The 17,225-nt window shown below is 35.6% G+C and overlaps 1 protein-coding gene across 1 annotated transcript in view; it reads right to left on the reverse strand.

Moving 5' to 3' along the window:
- The window catches only part of Pkhd1l1 (polycystic kidney and hepatic disease 1 (autosomal recessive)-like 1), a 153,502-nt gene that overhangs the window by 12,757 nt on the left and 123,520 nt on the right, over positions 1 to 17,225 (reverse strand). The window contains exons 63-72 of the mRNA XM_013012469.1: positions 14,161 to 14,251; positions 12,059 to 12,207; positions 11,854 to 11,976; positions 10,827 to 10,938; positions 10,632 to 10,748; positions 8,512 to 8,677; positions 6,750 to 6,982; positions 6,419 to 6,586; positions 4,024 to 4,181; positions 2,808 to 2,943 (exon numbers count right to left, since the gene is read on the reverse strand). Coding sequence (XP_012867923.1) covers positions 2,808 to 2,943; positions 4,024 to 4,181; positions 6,419 to 6,586; positions 6,750 to 6,982; positions 8,512 to 8,677; positions 10,632 to 10,748; positions 10,827 to 10,938; positions 11,854 to 11,976; positions 12,059 to 12,207; positions 14,161 to 14,251 — 1,453 coding nt within the window. The remainder of the gene's footprint in view (positions 1 to 2,807; positions 2,944 to 4,023; positions 4,182 to 6,418; positions 6,587 to 6,749; positions 6,983 to 8,511; positions 8,678 to 10,631; positions 10,749 to 10,826; positions 10,939 to 11,853; positions 11,977 to 12,058; positions 12,208 to 14,160; positions 14,252 to 17,225) is intronic.

A 17,225-nucleotide genomic window follows, 5' to 3' on the forward strand; every position in this document is an offset into this window, starting at 1 on the left:
AATCTCTTTTACACAGAGAAATGACTAAACTCAATGTTGAATTATGAAGATTTTTTCAAGAACATGTAGCCATGCGCTGATGGCTTATGCCTATAATCCTAGCTACTCAGGAGGCTGAGATCTGAGGATCATGGTTAAAAGCCAGCCCAGGCAGGAAAGTACATGAGACTCATTTCCACTAAACCACCAGAAAACTGGACGTGGAGCTGTGGTTCAAGTGGTAGAGTGCTGGCCTTGAGCTGAATTGTTGAGGAACAGCGCCCAGGCCCAGAGTTCAAGCCCTATGACTAATAGCAACAACAAAAAAACCCAAAAACTAAAACAAAAAAAAACTTGCATGTACAGATACATAAATCCATCAAGAGTGACTTTTAAAATCTTTGTAAAGGTGATGTGCAGAGGGGTTGCAGTTACCTAGGTCAGGTAAATGAGTACAGTTCTTTTTGTCGTGTGTGTCAGTACTTTTTTTTTTAATAGGCACACTATAGCTCCCATAAATCAGGGAAAGCTAAAACCTGTGATTCTCTGAGTCTGGATTACTTCACTTAATATAATTTTTCCAGGTCTTTCCATTTCCTTATGAATGGTACAATAGCACTATCTTTTTTTTTTCTGATGGATGAGTAGAATTCCACTGTGTGTGTCTGTCTGCATGTTTTTATCCATTTGTTCATTAAGATATATCTGGGCTGATTTCATATTTTGGCTGTGGTAAACAATGCTGCAATAAACATGGTTGTACTGGTGGCTTTAGTGTATCCTTGTTTGTGCCCTATTGGATAAATGCTCAGGAGTGGAATTGCAGGATATATGGTAGTTCTATGTTTAGTTGTTTGGGGTTTTTTTGAACCTCTATACTGCTTTCCAGAGTGGTTGAACAAGTTGATGTTTCCACCAACAGTATGATAGGGTTTAATTTCAGCCACCTCCACACCAGCATTTTATATGGTTAGTTTTCTTGATAAAGGCCATTCAAACTACAGTGAGGTGGAATCACAGTGTTGTTTTGATTTGCATTTCCTTGATGGCCAGAGGTTGATTTCTTCATGTGTCTATTGGACATATTTACTTTTTCTTCTGAGAAGTCTCTCTTTAAATTATTAGCCTGTGTATTAATTGGGTTGCTTTTTCCTTGAGGGCTTATTTTTTAATTTCATTTTGAGCTCTAAGTATCTTTCGGACATTAGGGCCTTTTCTGATGTATAGCTCCCATTCAATAATCTTTCTATTTAGCTTGTTAACTATGTCTTCTGCAGGGCAGAAACTTTTAAGTTTGTTGTAATGTCATTTATCACTTATTTCTTTGATTTGTTCTGTTTCTGGATTTTTACTTAGAAACTCTCAATTTGTGAATAGGAGCCCTAGCATTTTCTCTATGCTTTCCTGTAATAGTTTTATGGTTTCTGGCCATACATTGAGTTCTTTGATCCATTTTGAATCTATACTGGTACAAGGTGATATATGGGGATTTAGTTTCAGTTTTCTGTACATGGATATTCAATTTAACCAGCAACATTTCTTCCTCGCTATATTTTTTGCTCCCTTATCAAATATTAGATGGCTAGAGGTCTGGGGGTTCATTTCTGAGTCTTCTACTCCATGCTGTCGGTCCTCAGACCCATTTTTGTACCAGTAACAAGCTGTTTTCATTACTGTGCCCCTAAAATAGAATTTGAAAGTTTAGTATTGTTATTCCTCTAACATTGTTTCTGCCTGCTTGATTTCTGTTGTTATTCAAAATCTTACTCCATATGAATTTTTGCATTGCTTTCCGAATCTACAAGCATGGTGTTTCCATTTCCTAAAATCTTCAATTTATTTTTTCCGATTTTTTTAAGTTTTCACTATAGAGGTCCTTCACATTCTAGTTAATTCTTAGCATTTTTTTATTTTATTTGAGGCAAATGAGGTCCCTTTCTTGGTTTCAACCTAAATATTCTTGTTGTTGGCCTGTATAAATGCTACTGATTTTTGTGGGCTGATTTTATACCCTGCTTCTTTGCCAAAGTTTTGGATAAGCATTAGTAGCCTAGTTGAGAAAGTTTGGGAGTCCTTTAAGTACAGGATCATCTCGTCTTCAAAAAGGGATAGTTTTACCTATTTGGATCTCTTTTATGTTTTTTTTTTCTTGCCTTATTGCTCTTGCTAGGAATTCCAATATTGAAGAGGAATAGAATAGACATCTTTACTTCATTCCTGATTTTAGGGGGGATAGCTTTAGGCCTTCACTATTAATGTGCCTATATATCTATAAGTAAACAAAGTGGGTGGTATGAAAGCAGTTACAAATGAATTAACTTAAGGACAGACTATATGTAGAATGCATATAGAATAATTCTTTAGAAAGACTAAGTCAGAGCCCAACAAAATAAGTACCAGGATATGGGTACATTCAAGAGGCAGGACAAGGGGAAAGGGATAAAAGAATGAATATGAGAAGAGAGTAGAATGCATGTAAAAATGCATTGTATATACCACAGAACTGAAAATAATAAGGTAATGGTTGGGATGAAGGGGGAGGACAGTGCTGAAGAGCTAACACAGATCAAGATGCATTTTATATACATAATCTCCTTTTTAAGTGGCAAAAAGTTCAACACATAACCTAAAAATTAAGAAAAATGAGGAAAGGGGTGGGGTTGGAGGGGTAGGTGAGAAGGATGAAAGGGGTGGCATTAATCAAGAAGTGCTACATTCATAAACTGCTTTGTTGAATGGCAGCTCCTTTGTTCACCTTACAGATACAAAGAATTTTATATTAATGAGTGCATATCGCATTTGAACTGTACTTTTCAAGAAATGAGTACCTGTGCGCAGATGTCTATTAAGTTTACAGTGTTTCTTTTGGGTGTCCCATACTGTATGTTTAGGACAAACCAATGAATTGTTCACATACACATCCAGTCTCTGAAGTGTTGAAAAGAAAATTCCCACTAGAACAGCCTGTTAAAAATAAAAATTTCTGTGTTTTAAGATAGCAGTACAATAAAATATTTAAAATTTAGAACGTTAAAATATCCTTTATGTACCTTCTGTAAAATACTGTTTACCAGACTTAAGACAAATATTAAACTTTTTTGAGGTCTGGGAGATTTTAAAAAATATGATTAGAAATACAATAAACAACTTGACAAACTACTAAAAATGTCAATGAACTGAAAATTTAAAATAAGTTTGCATCATGCAGATGTTGTAACTTAACCCTTAATTGACAGTACTCAGTAAAAAAAAAAAGCAACTAAATTACTGGAAGAATACTTCTAAATTAAAGAGTAATTTCCAACTCTTCATCAGATAAAGGATTAATATCCAGATTAAATACACAAAACTCAGATCATATATAAATTATACAGAAAGCTCAGATTATACACAAAAAACAAATAATTTTATTAGTATATAAGCAAATTAATTGAACAGAGTTCTTAGAAGAAAAAGTACAAATGGCTAATAAATGCACAAAAAGTGTACAATATCCTTAGCCATAAAGGAACTGAGAATCAAAGCTATAACAAGATTCCCTGTAAGCCCAGAATGGTAATCATCAAGTACACAGCAACAAATGGTATGAGAGATAAAGGAGCCCTAGTATACTGTTGGTAGGAAATATATATTAGTGCAACCACTATGGAAATCAGTATGGAGATTCATCAGAAAACTAAGAAGAGAGCTACCTTATGACCCTAACATACTCTCTTGGTAGCATCATGGAAGAATATATAATTCTCTTACCAGTTTTGGGTGTACACTTTTTTTAATGTAAAAAACTTTGTCCATCATGCAAATCATAGTTAAAACATGGTTCACATGAGTAACACCAAAATCAAATGCATATTGGGAGAGGGTATTAGGCATGTATAAACACATTTCTATGTGGATAATTAATAATTTTACAAGAGCCCAAATGGGTGCTTAAAATGAGTTAGAAAGTTGAAAATGTTGTTATAGGAAAGGAGATATAACCTTTAGCAGATAGAAATATATGCAAATAATAATCTACAAGGCATCATTTCTATCTTGGCTTACCTTATTTTGGTCAACATTAAGTAACATCAACCGAAGATTCTGAGGACTGGTACCAGTGAAGTAAACTTCGTAAGACTGGTTTAGAGCCACAATACTATGAAACAAGGACAGTCTTCTCTGGCAGGTATATCCAGCACACCAGCCATGATCCTGTGGTCCTTAATCCACACAAAATAAAAGTCCATGCTCCTATATTAGCAGTTGTACAGTGATATGGCATAAAATATGAAGAGTAATTGCATTTACATCTAGATCAGTATTTCAGTACTGAAATCTTATTACTCTAGGTGTGAATGAGATTGAGAGAATAGCAATTTGAGGCCAGTCAGCCTCAATAGTAAATATTTCAACAACCAAGTCAGGTATGACCTGTTCGAAACAAATCTCACAAACAAATCAGGTATGGTGTCACACACCTATAATCTAGGGAGGCAGTTAGGAGGATCCTGGTCCAAGGCCCACTCTCAGACAAAAAGCACTAAAACTCTCTCTGCAAAGTAACCTAAAGAATATAAATGGCAAGAGTCATGTTCAAGTTCAATCCTCTAAATTTAACTCCAACACTACTCAATAACAAAAACATATCAATAATACATTGCTGTGATCTAATTTAAATTCACATTAAATATTTAGAATCATTCACTATCCAGCAATTTATGTTATTTCCAAACCTTGACTTTTTTTTTTTTGTCAGTTGTGGGGCTTGAATTTTGGGCCTGAGCGCCATCCCTCAGCTCTTCAGCTCAAGGCTAGCACTCTACCACTTGAGCTACAGCACCACTTCTGGTTTTCTGGTGGTTTATTGGAGATAAGAATTTCATGGACTGGGCTGGCTTTGAACCGTGATCCTCAGATCTCAGCCTCCTGAGTAGCTAGGATTACAGGTGTGAGTCACCGGCGCCTGACCTAAACCTTGGCTTTTATACAGTCCAGGGTTAGAAAGATAAATTACTGTGTGACAATTTATACTAGAAGGCCGCTGAAAGAAATAGTAGTAGCCTTGAATATCATTTTAATAATCATATTAAAGACATATAGTGAGGAAGGAAATGCTTGATTCTTTCTCCTCCCTGTCAAATGTGAGCCTGGGAACCTGTCTCCTTAGGCTTTGAGATAGGAAATGTGCTATAAAGGAATTAGTTGGCTAAGAGTGGGAGTTGAACCTGGAAATTATGAACATTTGTTAAGTTGGGACAAGATTCGTTCTTTCACTTAGTTGTTTTATTAGTTAATTTGTAAAGTCAACAAATGCATTTGATCCAGTCTTTAATCTTCTTCCATTTTCATTTTAACTTAATATATTTTTGAAGATGGTGACTACAAGTCCTCTTTTACAAGATCAGTATATTAATGATCTGAAGACATCTGGGAAATAACACTCCTTCCTAACATCTGAAAAACTAAATTTCAAAAAGGGGTATTTTTCTGTGTGAGTCCAGGCATTTTCAGAAAAGGTTGGGCATGATTTTCATAGCAAACGCCTCTATTTTACTTCAGTGAAACTTGGTGAAATATGGAAAGATAAATTTTTTGATGTATTTATTCATTAGGTTCACTGAATTTTCTGGCTCACCTAGAAATATTATAAATATTTATAATTGAAGTTCAATCAGATTTTAAATCAGCATTTACTTCTAAGACTCAAGTAGAGCCTAACATTTCCCTTAGCATATAAAATATAATTCCTACTTTTAGTGCTTCTTTTAGGGTCAGTATATAAAATAAAAAACTGCAACGACAAAAGTCATATAAATGAAGCTGGGCATTATTGTTTGAAATGAAAGTTTGATAATATTTTATGGATGATATTTTCACATCTAGGATAAACCACCAATATTCAAGCCAAAGATACACAAGAACAAGAGAAATCTAGACTCTAGAATCAGTTATAAAAAACAAGTTTATAAGTCTTCCAAAGATTTATGAGAATAAAAAAAATCAGTAGACTAAGACCACCTTCTCTTCAAATATTCCAAACAGCATGCCAATTTCTTATTTTACATAAGGCAAATCACATTTTTAAGAGTTAAGCCAATTTTTCTTTATATGTATGTATGTGAGATATATATATATATATATATATATATATATATTTACACATACACCTTGTCAATAAAGGCATGAAGATCATTCCAGGAATAAATTTCCTCTTCCCTTCCTTTCCACTTAATCCTTTTCCCTCTCCTCCCTCCTCCTTCTAAGGTCAGTTTGAAGTAATAGCCCTGGCTTTCCTGAATGGAGGGCTGCTAAAGAGTCAAGTCTCACCTTTTCTTACGAATGAAAGGCAAAGAAATCTCAATGTTTGCTAGTTGCATGTGTCAAAAATGTATAAGAGAGCTTCATGTACTTAATAAAATGAAGTAGTAACATTGGTTCACTAATACTAATCACCTACCATTAATAAGATCAACATAGCCATTGCTCACTATTGCCACTGGTGAAAGTCTTCGTGTTTCTGTGTCAGAGTCCAGGCTTTCAATAACCATCATGGCATATTCCATCCCAAAGCACTGGTAGCTCTGCCACTCTGGAATGTATTTACAGGTTGAATCTCTAATAATTCCTAGAAACACAGGAATATATATTTTAGCAATGAAAATGAATCTTTTTACAAACAATATGAGGAACATTTAAGATATAGATTGAAAATATAAATTATTACGAATAAAACATTTTATTCCATGAACTTGAGAGGAGGTCTGACAGTGGAATAAGATGCAACAAACCTTTATATGGGGCTTTCTCAGTGACTGGAATTCTGCTTCCATTCAAGAATGTGAGCATCACCTTTGGAATTCTGTAGTCACCAATTCCTAATTGTTTGTTTCCATTCCATTCATACTCTGCTTGAGGTATAACTGAACCAGAATTCCCCAGAAAGGAGCCATCCATGTCTCTAAGGAAAGATTTCCTTTTGGCATCACAAACCATGTCAACACAATCAGATGGATTCACTTTACTGGGGGAAAAGACAAAATGATTTAGTTCACTGTTCAAGACAGCAAATGTGAATAAGCTTGAGTACTGGACTAGAAGGTCCAAGGAATCCAAATACTGACAATCTTATTTCATAAAGGGTTTAAAGCGGGACGAAGTAGCATATACAGTTAGAATTGCAAGAAGATTTGCTTTTTCCATTGTGTTTATTTGGCCCATAATGATGATAAACTAACATTTTTGAAATGACAAGATGCATCTGTGGAATATAAAATCAGAATTCCATTTTTCTATTCCATATTTTGTTGAATAATAGATTTAACATTTATGGACTATTCATAATATATTAACATTGCCCAAACAGTTCTATCCCTAGATTGGCTAGGAAGTCTTTGTTATTTTTCTGTTTTGTCCATAAAATAATATAACAGCTAACACTAAGCAAAAGGAAAGAAATGGACCTATCACCCAATGTAGAAGAAATAATTTTATTGTCAAAGTTCATAGAATTCGCAAACATAATACACCATGATAATGACAATTTGTCTCATGAAGGTTAAAATGTATTTGTATCACTATCTCACAAAACTGCAAAATTTATGTAATCACTTAATATACTAAAAAATATAATAAAAATTCCAAAAACATGTAATTGTCTTTTGTTTTATTTTGTTTTGATAGGACGTGGTCTTGCTATATATCCAGAATTGCCTAAAAATCATGGCAGTTCCTTCTGACTCTATTCCTGAAGTTCTGGGATTATAGAAAAACACCAACATGGTCAACTTTTATATTATGATTCTTTGGCTACATATTTAAAGGCACTCTATAGATAACTATAATAAAGGAGATATAAAGTAAAGACACAAAATAATGGGCTATCATCCAAATAAAATCAGATGAAGTTAAGCTATTTATGAAATATTTTTGTTTCTTATGAAAGGTGTCTCTTTAATTACAGATATTCTTTTTTTTTATTCCCTAAACTGAAACTAGTCAAGAATCTCTGATAGACATGTCTTTTATCTAAATTCTTGACTTGAACTTCCTATAAAAATAGCAGTTATTGACTATTTTCTTCTACCTACAATCTAAGTGATCAGCTTCTGGAAATAACCTGACACCAATTGACCTTTATGGTCAGAGAGAATGCTGTTCTAAATACTTACACATTTATAATCACATTTGTTAGAATACTTGATGCTTACTCTCCAAGTGCATTTTGGAATAACTGTAATAGGGTATTTTGAAAGAAACAGGTAGAAGAAAATTCATAACAAATAAAAATACAAAATGATTGTGGTATGTTTAATGGAGAGATATTAATGTCAAATACACTTCAGACATCACATTAATGATGTAGGAAAGGAAGAACAGGAGGAGAAATGCTTCTCAAAGTTCACAGTTTTTAAAATGTAACTGAGAAACCTTAGATTTATATCAATAAAGTCATAATTTCATAATGTAGATGGAGTTTCATAGATATTAGCAAGTCTTTGAGAAGGAGTATAGAAAGGAAAATATATCAAATAAACATTGAATGCAATTTACCTAATGTCAGGCCTGTGTATAAATATTTTGGACTGTTCAGTGGAATCAACCAGTTGTATCTTCTTCACATGGACGGGATGCTGTAAATCCTCATTTAAAGGATTAGTAATGAATATCACATTCCTTTCCCCTGAACAAACATTCTTAAATCCAACAAAAGTTGAGCCTGAAACATAATAGAAAAGTGATTAATTTTTCTGACTGAAATAAGATCAGATTTATTTCAAACATTTTCTTTAACATATCCTGATAAAGTAAAAAAGTTTGTCACAAACAAGGTCATACTAAGGCTACCAGCACAGCTATGTTTATTGCAGCATTATTTACCATAGCTAAGATATGGAACCAATCCAGATGCCCCTCAGTAGATGAATGGATCGAGAGAATGTGGCACTGCCCCTAAGCTCTTTTGCTCGAGGTTAGCATTCTACCTGTTTGAACCACAGCACCACTTCTGGTTTTCTGTTGGTTCATTGGAGATAAAAGTCTCACAGATTTTCTTGTCTGGGCTTTCTTTGAACTACAATCCTTATATCTTATCCTCCTGAGTAGCTGGGATTACAGGTGTGAACCACCTCAGACATTAGCAATTATAGCATAAGCAGAAATCTGGAGCGTGTTTGCATATTAGGACCTGCTTTCTTGCAAAGCTTTTGGAAATTCTATGGTTTTCATAGATAAGAAAGCCTGGCATCTATGTGGCCTATTCTCATCATTCAAACTAATAGACTGCACCAGGTTTTAGCAAACACTAATAATTGGACATGGATCCAAGGCTTTTCTACTAGCATTGATAAGGTACACTGTGGTATATGCCCGGTGTTACTTATAAAAAGTAAGCATAGAAGGGTGTAATTATATAAGGGTGCTGAATAGGGGTGGGGGGCTGGGATCATGTAACATTGTACCAGATAAGCAATGTTGAGCAGAAAACATGTTAGCCGTGAAGGAGGGAAATTTAGAAAAACTGATGGAGGTATTATATATGGTCTAGGAACCAGCTGTAATCAATGTGACTACTAATCCTTTTTCATAATTTTTCCAAGAGGTTGTGATCATACAGAATCCTAGAAGAATAATTCAAGTAGAATAAACTTAATATAACTAAACAAAGCAAGCTGGTTCTAGGCGTGGATTGAGGTGAATACAGACTGGCTCACCCATTTGGTGCCTTTGTAAGTACTGTCTGCTAACAGTTCAGGATCATCTCCTCTTCCACCCCCACTTTTGCAGTGAATTAGCTTTAGGCAAACAGCAATCATATTATCCAGGAAAGTAAGACCCTCATCACAAAAAGCTGTAACCTAAAAATTGCTGACATGGAAGTACAAATGTACATTCCCTGCTCCCAAAATTTGAGACAAATCCATTGGCAATTTGCATTTCAGGAGTGTCTGGTGGGATTAAGTGAAGCCATGCTCTGGGTCACATCCCAGCTCTGTTTCACCTTCCCTCCCCTGTGCTCCTTCAGCACCTTTCTCAAGCACTCCTCCAAGAAACTACTTTTAGAAAAATCTCATCTAATACAATGCTTCTGGGGTCCCCTCCCCAGCCCAAGTCAACCACTTTTCATACATTCCCTTTCAAGACAATATCATATAAATTAATAGTTATTTGTGTACCTTTTAGAAATTTTCCTGATGTGGCTTCCTTTTACAGGTCTATTTTTGTTGATATATGGTATTTTCAATATTTGAAATCATCTTTTATTTAAAACAATAAATGTTTATCAAAAACTTCAGTACCATGTTATATAATGTTCAACCAGGGTTTTATCATTGTAACAATAGTGAAAAATGATCATTCCTTTTACATTTCTGGGCCTAAAATCATGATGAATAATAAGTCAAAACTTCGATATCTAATTTATTGTATTGGTTTCCTCAAAGACACACTGGGTAAAATTATTATGAAGAGATATACTAAACATAAGGTTCAGTGTATTTAATAGGAAAAATAAAAAATAATTGACGTGTTTTCCACATTAGTTTATATATAATGATTTGACATTTCTACAGAGATAGTCTGGTGAGTTGGTTTGCATGTAGGGATTTTTTATTTTAATCCCAGTTCAGCCAATATTTGGGAGAGACTTTGTGAAAAGCCAAAGTTGAACTTGCCTGAGACATCCAAAAGACCACTGATAGCATTGTAACTCATGATCCCTGCGTGAGGCTTCCGCGGTGCCAGGTTATGAGCTGAAGCAAAGGTAGGCCAACAGATTCCACTTCTCCCACCTTTTGCAAAGAGGAATAGGTTAGCAGAAATGGCTGATACAGTCATTGGAATGCCATCGTTAAAATTCAAAATTTCACCTGATGGATGTCTAGAACTCCGATGTGTAGCAGTGAGTTCAATATTGGGATCATCATTAGTTAGGACATCAGAGCAATTAAATTCAGGACTACTCCCAACAATTAATGAGTTCTAGGTTTGAAAAGTCCAAACAGTACAGTGTTAAGAATAGCTCTTTCTAAAAGAAGACATAGTAAAGCTAAAACTGAAATTTTCAATAACAAAGCAAAAATAGTAATTTTAGAATTATTATTTGCTTCATTAAATGAAGATAAAAAAGTGTGGTTATAACCCTGACTGGAATGACACTATGAGAGAGAGGAGAGGAAGGAGACAGAGAGAGAAAGAGAGAGAGAGAGAGAGGAGGGAGAGGGAGAAGAGAAGAAGAGAGAGAGAGGGAGAGGGAGAGAGAGAGAGAGAGACAAATAGCTAATAACAGGACATGCTATATTTCCACGATAGAAATGTGTTCTAATAATAGTGTTAATAAAAAGGGAATGGATTATCATTACTACTTCTGTTGCTCCAGAAAGCCTTTCTAGAAGGTTCAAAAATTTAGTGAACAGCTACAAGATCAGGTGATCATCAAGAGGAGGTGAAGGAATATGAAAGAGATAAGAACAGAATTGTCTTATTTCAGAAGAAGCAAGGAGTGGAGCCAGATGTTGGTAACTCATGTTTGTCATCCTAACTACTCAGGAAGCTGAAATCTGAGGATCGGAGTTCAAAACCAGCCCAGGGAGATAATTCTATGGGATTGTATTCTCTAGTTAAGCAGCAAAACACCAGAAGTGGAGACATGGCTTAAGTGGTAGAGTACCAATAAAAAAAGCCAAGGGAGAGCCAGAAGCTTGAGGCTCAAGCCCTACTACTGGCAAACATGCACGCGCGCACGCGCGCGTGCACACACACACACACACACACACATTAATACACACATAAACACAAGCAAGAAAGTATGAGTTACAAATATCAATCAAGGAGGTTATTCTTAATAGTTCTTGAGTTAAATTTACCCTTCTCAAAATGGCTCTATTTATTGCTTACCTTAATCTTAATTATTTTACTAGAAATTTTGTGAGATACAGCAGCTGGCATGTAGATCATAGAAAAAATGGCCATTCCGTTGTTCACCAGGGTTACATTATAGATATGCACACTCTCTGTGGTCTGTAATACAAGGTGAACTTTACAAATTACTAATAACAATCGTAAAAGAAAGTAAGCAATCACCATCATTCATCACATATACCTGAAAATAAATTCCATAATCCCAGCATGCCCAAATGGTAAATCCCTGTATAAGAGAACATCCAGGAAGGCCATCTTGGTTCATGTAGATACCATATAACCCCCCATGTGCTTCGTTGTCAAACCAGTCTTCCATTGGATTAGATTGACCTTGGAAGAAAACATAGAATCAAAAAGTAACATTGCAAGTCAAACTGTATTATTTTAATAGACAGTATTAAAAGGTTTACACAATTACAGTGTACACTTTAATGTACACTTTTAACATTTTTATGGCTCTGCAGTTATAATTTACCCTCCTTGCTAAAAGTCTTACAAATTCATTGCTTATTTGCAAAAAAAAATAGTGTTAGTAGTCCTGATTAACCAAATATGAATTTTACTAGAAAGAGCATGAGGTTTTGTTGGAGGCATGACTCAAATGGAAGAGCATGAGATCTAGATTCTAGCATACCTAAACTTGAAATACCAATTGCAGTGGTAAAAAGCTATTTCTTGCTCCTCCCCACACTGTTTTGTCCCTGAGTCTTTTGGATCATACTATTTTAAGAATTATTTCTTTAAAAATCTTTCTCTGACTGCTTTTAAAATAGTTATTTGAGGGGCTGGGAAGGTGGCTCAGTGGTAGAGCGCTTGCCTTGCATGCATGAGGCCCTGGATTCGATTCCTCAGCACCCCAGAAGCAAAAAAGAAAAAACCGGAAGTGGCACTGTGGCTCAAGTGGTAGAGCACTAGTCTTGAGTGAAGAGCTGAGGGACAGTGCCCAAGCCCAGAGTTCAGGCCCCATGACCGGACCCCCCAAAAAAATATTTGACCTGCAATTAAAATCTGTTACTTGACACTTGGTTAATTATTTGTGAATTTCCCTTTTCCCTTCCCTACTTGAGTCTAAGCTTCATAAGAAGAAGATACCATGCTTGCTTATTCATCATCGTATTCCTGGATCCTGGCATGCAATGTAGAGATAAGTGTGTCTTTGATATTTGTTTTGCATTGATGTGTATGTGATCTTGGGAAAGTTATTTAATCCTTTGAAATCTTACTTTGCTTGTCCATTAAAATGTTTGAATCCCGATCCATGATTGTTTCAAAATAAAATGAAAGACCCCATATTCCATTCAAATATCCTCAATACCATAGAAGCAAGTATACTGATTAACATACATTATAATTAAAGCAGATGGGTTATATATGTTCAAATTGGACAAGTAACCTAAATAACTCCGTCCCTCAGCACAAAAGAATTGCTCAGCGTATCTGATTTTCTTTTCTCTTTGATTCACTTTCCTTTTCTACAAGAATGTAAGCTTCCACTTATCCTTTAAGGATATACTTGTGACTTCTCCATGTCTCTTTTGCTTTGTTTCAGAGACATGTTCCAGTGTTCAGCTTTGTACAACTCGTCTGCTATTGGCTTTCAGCTATCTGGTAATACAGATACTGTGACAGGGAATAAAGTCGTTCATTAACCATGTTTTAAGTGTGGAAGTTTTGGGTTAAAGGTAAGTGCACCCATGATTTTGGTAGCTATTGTCAGAATCCCTCAGCTACATAAAATTATTCCAGTCTTTCCTCCAATGAGCAGTGCACGTTTGTTTTCCTGTTTCCATCCAGCCTTGCTAAAAGCTTATGTTTGGTAAATTCTTAGGTAAGTTCAATAGAGAGATGTACCTGATAGCTATTAATTTTTTTCATGAATGCAGCTTTTAACTTACAAATAAGAGGTATTGAGTCTATCAAAACCAAAGCATGAAAGAGTGTCACATTCCAGTAGGCACATGTCTCTGTTATTTGGAAGTGCTGCGTTTTGTGCAGGAAAGCAGTCATAGGGCTGGGCAAGGTACTCACTGTTGCCATGCCAACCAAGCCAAGGGCTGAAGTTGCTGCGAGCGATTTTTGGATCATAAACTTAAGTAAACTTTTTCTTAAAAGCTTATCCATTTCTCTTTAGAAACAATACTTCTTGAAATAATTGACCTTGTTGAAATCTTTAGGTTCCAGAAGTAATATAAAGGACATATTGAATTTACAACTGATAATTCATTTCTAATCAGTTTGGACAAATGCTTTCTGGTTGTAGTGATTATTTGTTAGAAGACTTACTTGAACAAGGTTCACCATCAATGCGGTATCCTGCTCTTCCAAATCCAGCAACTACATTATTTTGTAGCACTGTATTTGTCCCTCTATTTATCTAGTACAAAGAAAAAGAAAATGTTTTGGACTAGGCTGTTGTACAGCTATAAAATTAGAACAAGTATATGACACCTTACCTGTGGAGACTTCATTTTAGTTTCAGGAAAAAAATTCATCTATTTACCCCACTGAAACATCATAAATGAAATTATATTAAGGTGTGTGTGTGTGTGTGTGTGTGTGTGTGTGTGTGTGTGTGTGTGTGTGTGTGTGTGTGTGTGTGTGTTGCTGATGATTGAACCCAGGGCCTCACACAGCAAAGTTGGGCTCTCTAACCCTGAATTAAGTTTGGTGTAAAACCATCATGAGGTATTATATCTTGTTTAGAAAAACTGCATTTAATGATAGATACAGTAGCTCATATCTATTTTCAGCTACTCAGAAGACAGAGATCAGAAACATGGCTCAAGTACAGCCTGAACAAAAAGTAAGACCCCCATCTTACAACAAAATCTGGGTTTAGTGTCATTCACTCATCATAGCAGCTATGTAGGAGGGATAAATAGGAGAATTGGTTTTTAAGCCAGCCTAGGCAAAAGCCCCACAAGGCCTTACATGAAAAATAGTAAGATAAGTAGGGCTGAGACCATGATTCAAGTGGTAGCTCACCTACTCAGAAAACTGAAAAAAAGTTATTTTCAATTGTTTCATTTTTAAAATTATCGTCAAGTCATTATACATTAGCATTTCCAGTCAACATGTCAGTTTATGAGTACAGTGCTTCTGGTGAGTCTCATCCCTTTCATAATGCTCCTCAGCTCCAAAACCCATTTAGCAACTCAATTTTTTAGTTCCATTTTCATGCATATAGCTTGAATATTTTTTGGGGGGTCCAGGCATGGGGCCTGAACTCTGGGCCTGAACGCTGTCCCTCAGCTCTTCAGCTCAAGGCTAGCGCTCTACCACTTGAGCCACAGCGCCACTTCTGGCTTTTTTCTTTTTGCTTATGTGGTGCTGAGGAATCGAACCCAGGGCCTCATGCATGCAAGGCAAGCACTCTACCACTGAGCCACCTTCCCAGCTCATAGCTTGAATATCATGGCTGCATTTACCAACCTTTCCTCTTTCCATCCTTCTATCCCCCTCCCTTTGATGTCCCCAACACCACAAGTTCCAGTGTCCTGGTATTCATTTTGGTAAATTGTAAGATAGTTGTTGAAAGGAGTTACAACATTGGAATTCTGCATATACACATATCACAAAATAACAAAATGTGGCTAAAATGTAGAGCTATAAACTTAATTCCAGTATTATGGGAATGTTATAAGAATTTTATTATTTGTTTTAGTTATATTTTGTTACCAATTTGATTAAGAAAGAGACAACTAAAGTAATTAGAATAGACTATACAATTCACTAATGATATATTAATTTAATAAATCTGCTATGATCAAAAACTAAGTTAGCAACACTTGAAACTTATTGCCAAACAATTTTATAGTATAACCAATACATGTGCAGATCATTGAAGATTTATCCTTGTTTACAGTGTCAGCAAAAGTTAAAAATCTTAGTGCTTTAAGGTATATTATCCTGGTATTTGTTTATTTATTTAGATATTTATTTATTGGTCCTGGGGCTTGAACTCTGGGTCTGTGCTCTGTCTCAGAGCTTTTGTGTTTCTGCAATTTGAGCCACAGTTTCAGTTCTGGCTTTTTGTGATTAATTGGAGATGAGTCTCACAGATTTTTCTGCCATGGCTGGCCTGGAACAGTGATCCTCAGATCTTAGCTTCCTCAATTGCTAGGATTACAGGTGAGACAGCAGTGCTCAGCAACATCCTGATTTTTTTTAATTAAGTTTTTTATTGTGAAAATACTGCACAAAGGGGTTACAGTTACATGAGCAAGGTAATGAGTACATTTCTTACCTAGCATTGTTGTCTCCTTTTTTCCCTACTTCCCCCTCCCCCTCCTCCTCCCCCCCTTCCCGCCTTCCCCCTCTCCCCTGCAAATTGTAAAGTTCAAGACACTATGTCAAAACACGAACTTTACAAGTCGAAAAATGAACTTAACATCCTTATTTTTAAAGGCTGTAATAAAGAAGAATGAACTGGATTCATATATGGAAAATATGTTCCATTTACTTTCAAAATCTGTACATAACTTTAAAGATATAGAACTGATGATATTTGATTATACTCTAACATCTATAGATTGAGAGAGTTTTTACCTTTTGTATATATACTTAATTTTAGCTTTCTGATTTTACCCTAGGGTAATAATTAACATGAGGACAAAAACAAATACTTCAAAAGTAATTATTTTTAATTCCTTTCTATTCCTACAGTATAGGCAAATAAAAACTACAAGCTACAAATTGGAGAAAAATGACTTGCCCAAATATTTTCTTTCCATTTTCTTGCTTGTAATCTAATGTCCAAACCCCACCAAATAATACCATCTGCAGTAATTGAACAAACTCATGGAAAACAAGAAGGACCCAATTGGTAATGTGAGAGAAGTATAGAGTTTCTTTTCTTTTCTTTTTTTTTTGTCGGTCCTGGGGCTTGAACTCTGGGCCTGGGTGCTGTCCCTCAGCTATTCAGGTCAAGGCTAGTGCTCTACCACTTGAGCCACAGTGCCACTTCCAGTTTTCTGAGTGGTTTATTGGTGATAAGACTGTCACGGACTTTTCCTGCTCTGGATGGGTTTGGACCTCAATCCTTATATCTCAGCCTCCTGAGTAGCTAGAATTACAGCTGTGAGCCACCCGCACCCAGCTTAGAGATTCTTTGATTTATCATTCTACATTTCAACATTCAGTGTTTGGTAACATTCACACCAGGAACTCAGCTCACCAGCAGTGGAGTGGTTCTGCTCCAGAAGTTGAAAGTGAGGAATAATATTGAAGAAAAAAGGAACTAGGTGAACTACTTAAACCAATAGACACCAACAGAAAGAAATTAAAAAAATAGTTATTAGGGACCTTAACAACTTATTCACTCCAGTTAACACATTTTATTAGTTATC

Source organism: Dipodomys ordii, unplaced genomic scaffold, assembly GCF_000151885.1.
Source record: "Dipodomys ordii isolate 6190 unplaced genomic scaffold, Dord_2.0 Scaffold17, whole genome shotgun sequence".
In the NCBI taxonomy this organism is placed as follows: Eukaryota; Metazoa; Chordata; class Mammalia; order Rodentia; family Heteromyidae; genus Dipodomys; species Dipodomys ordii.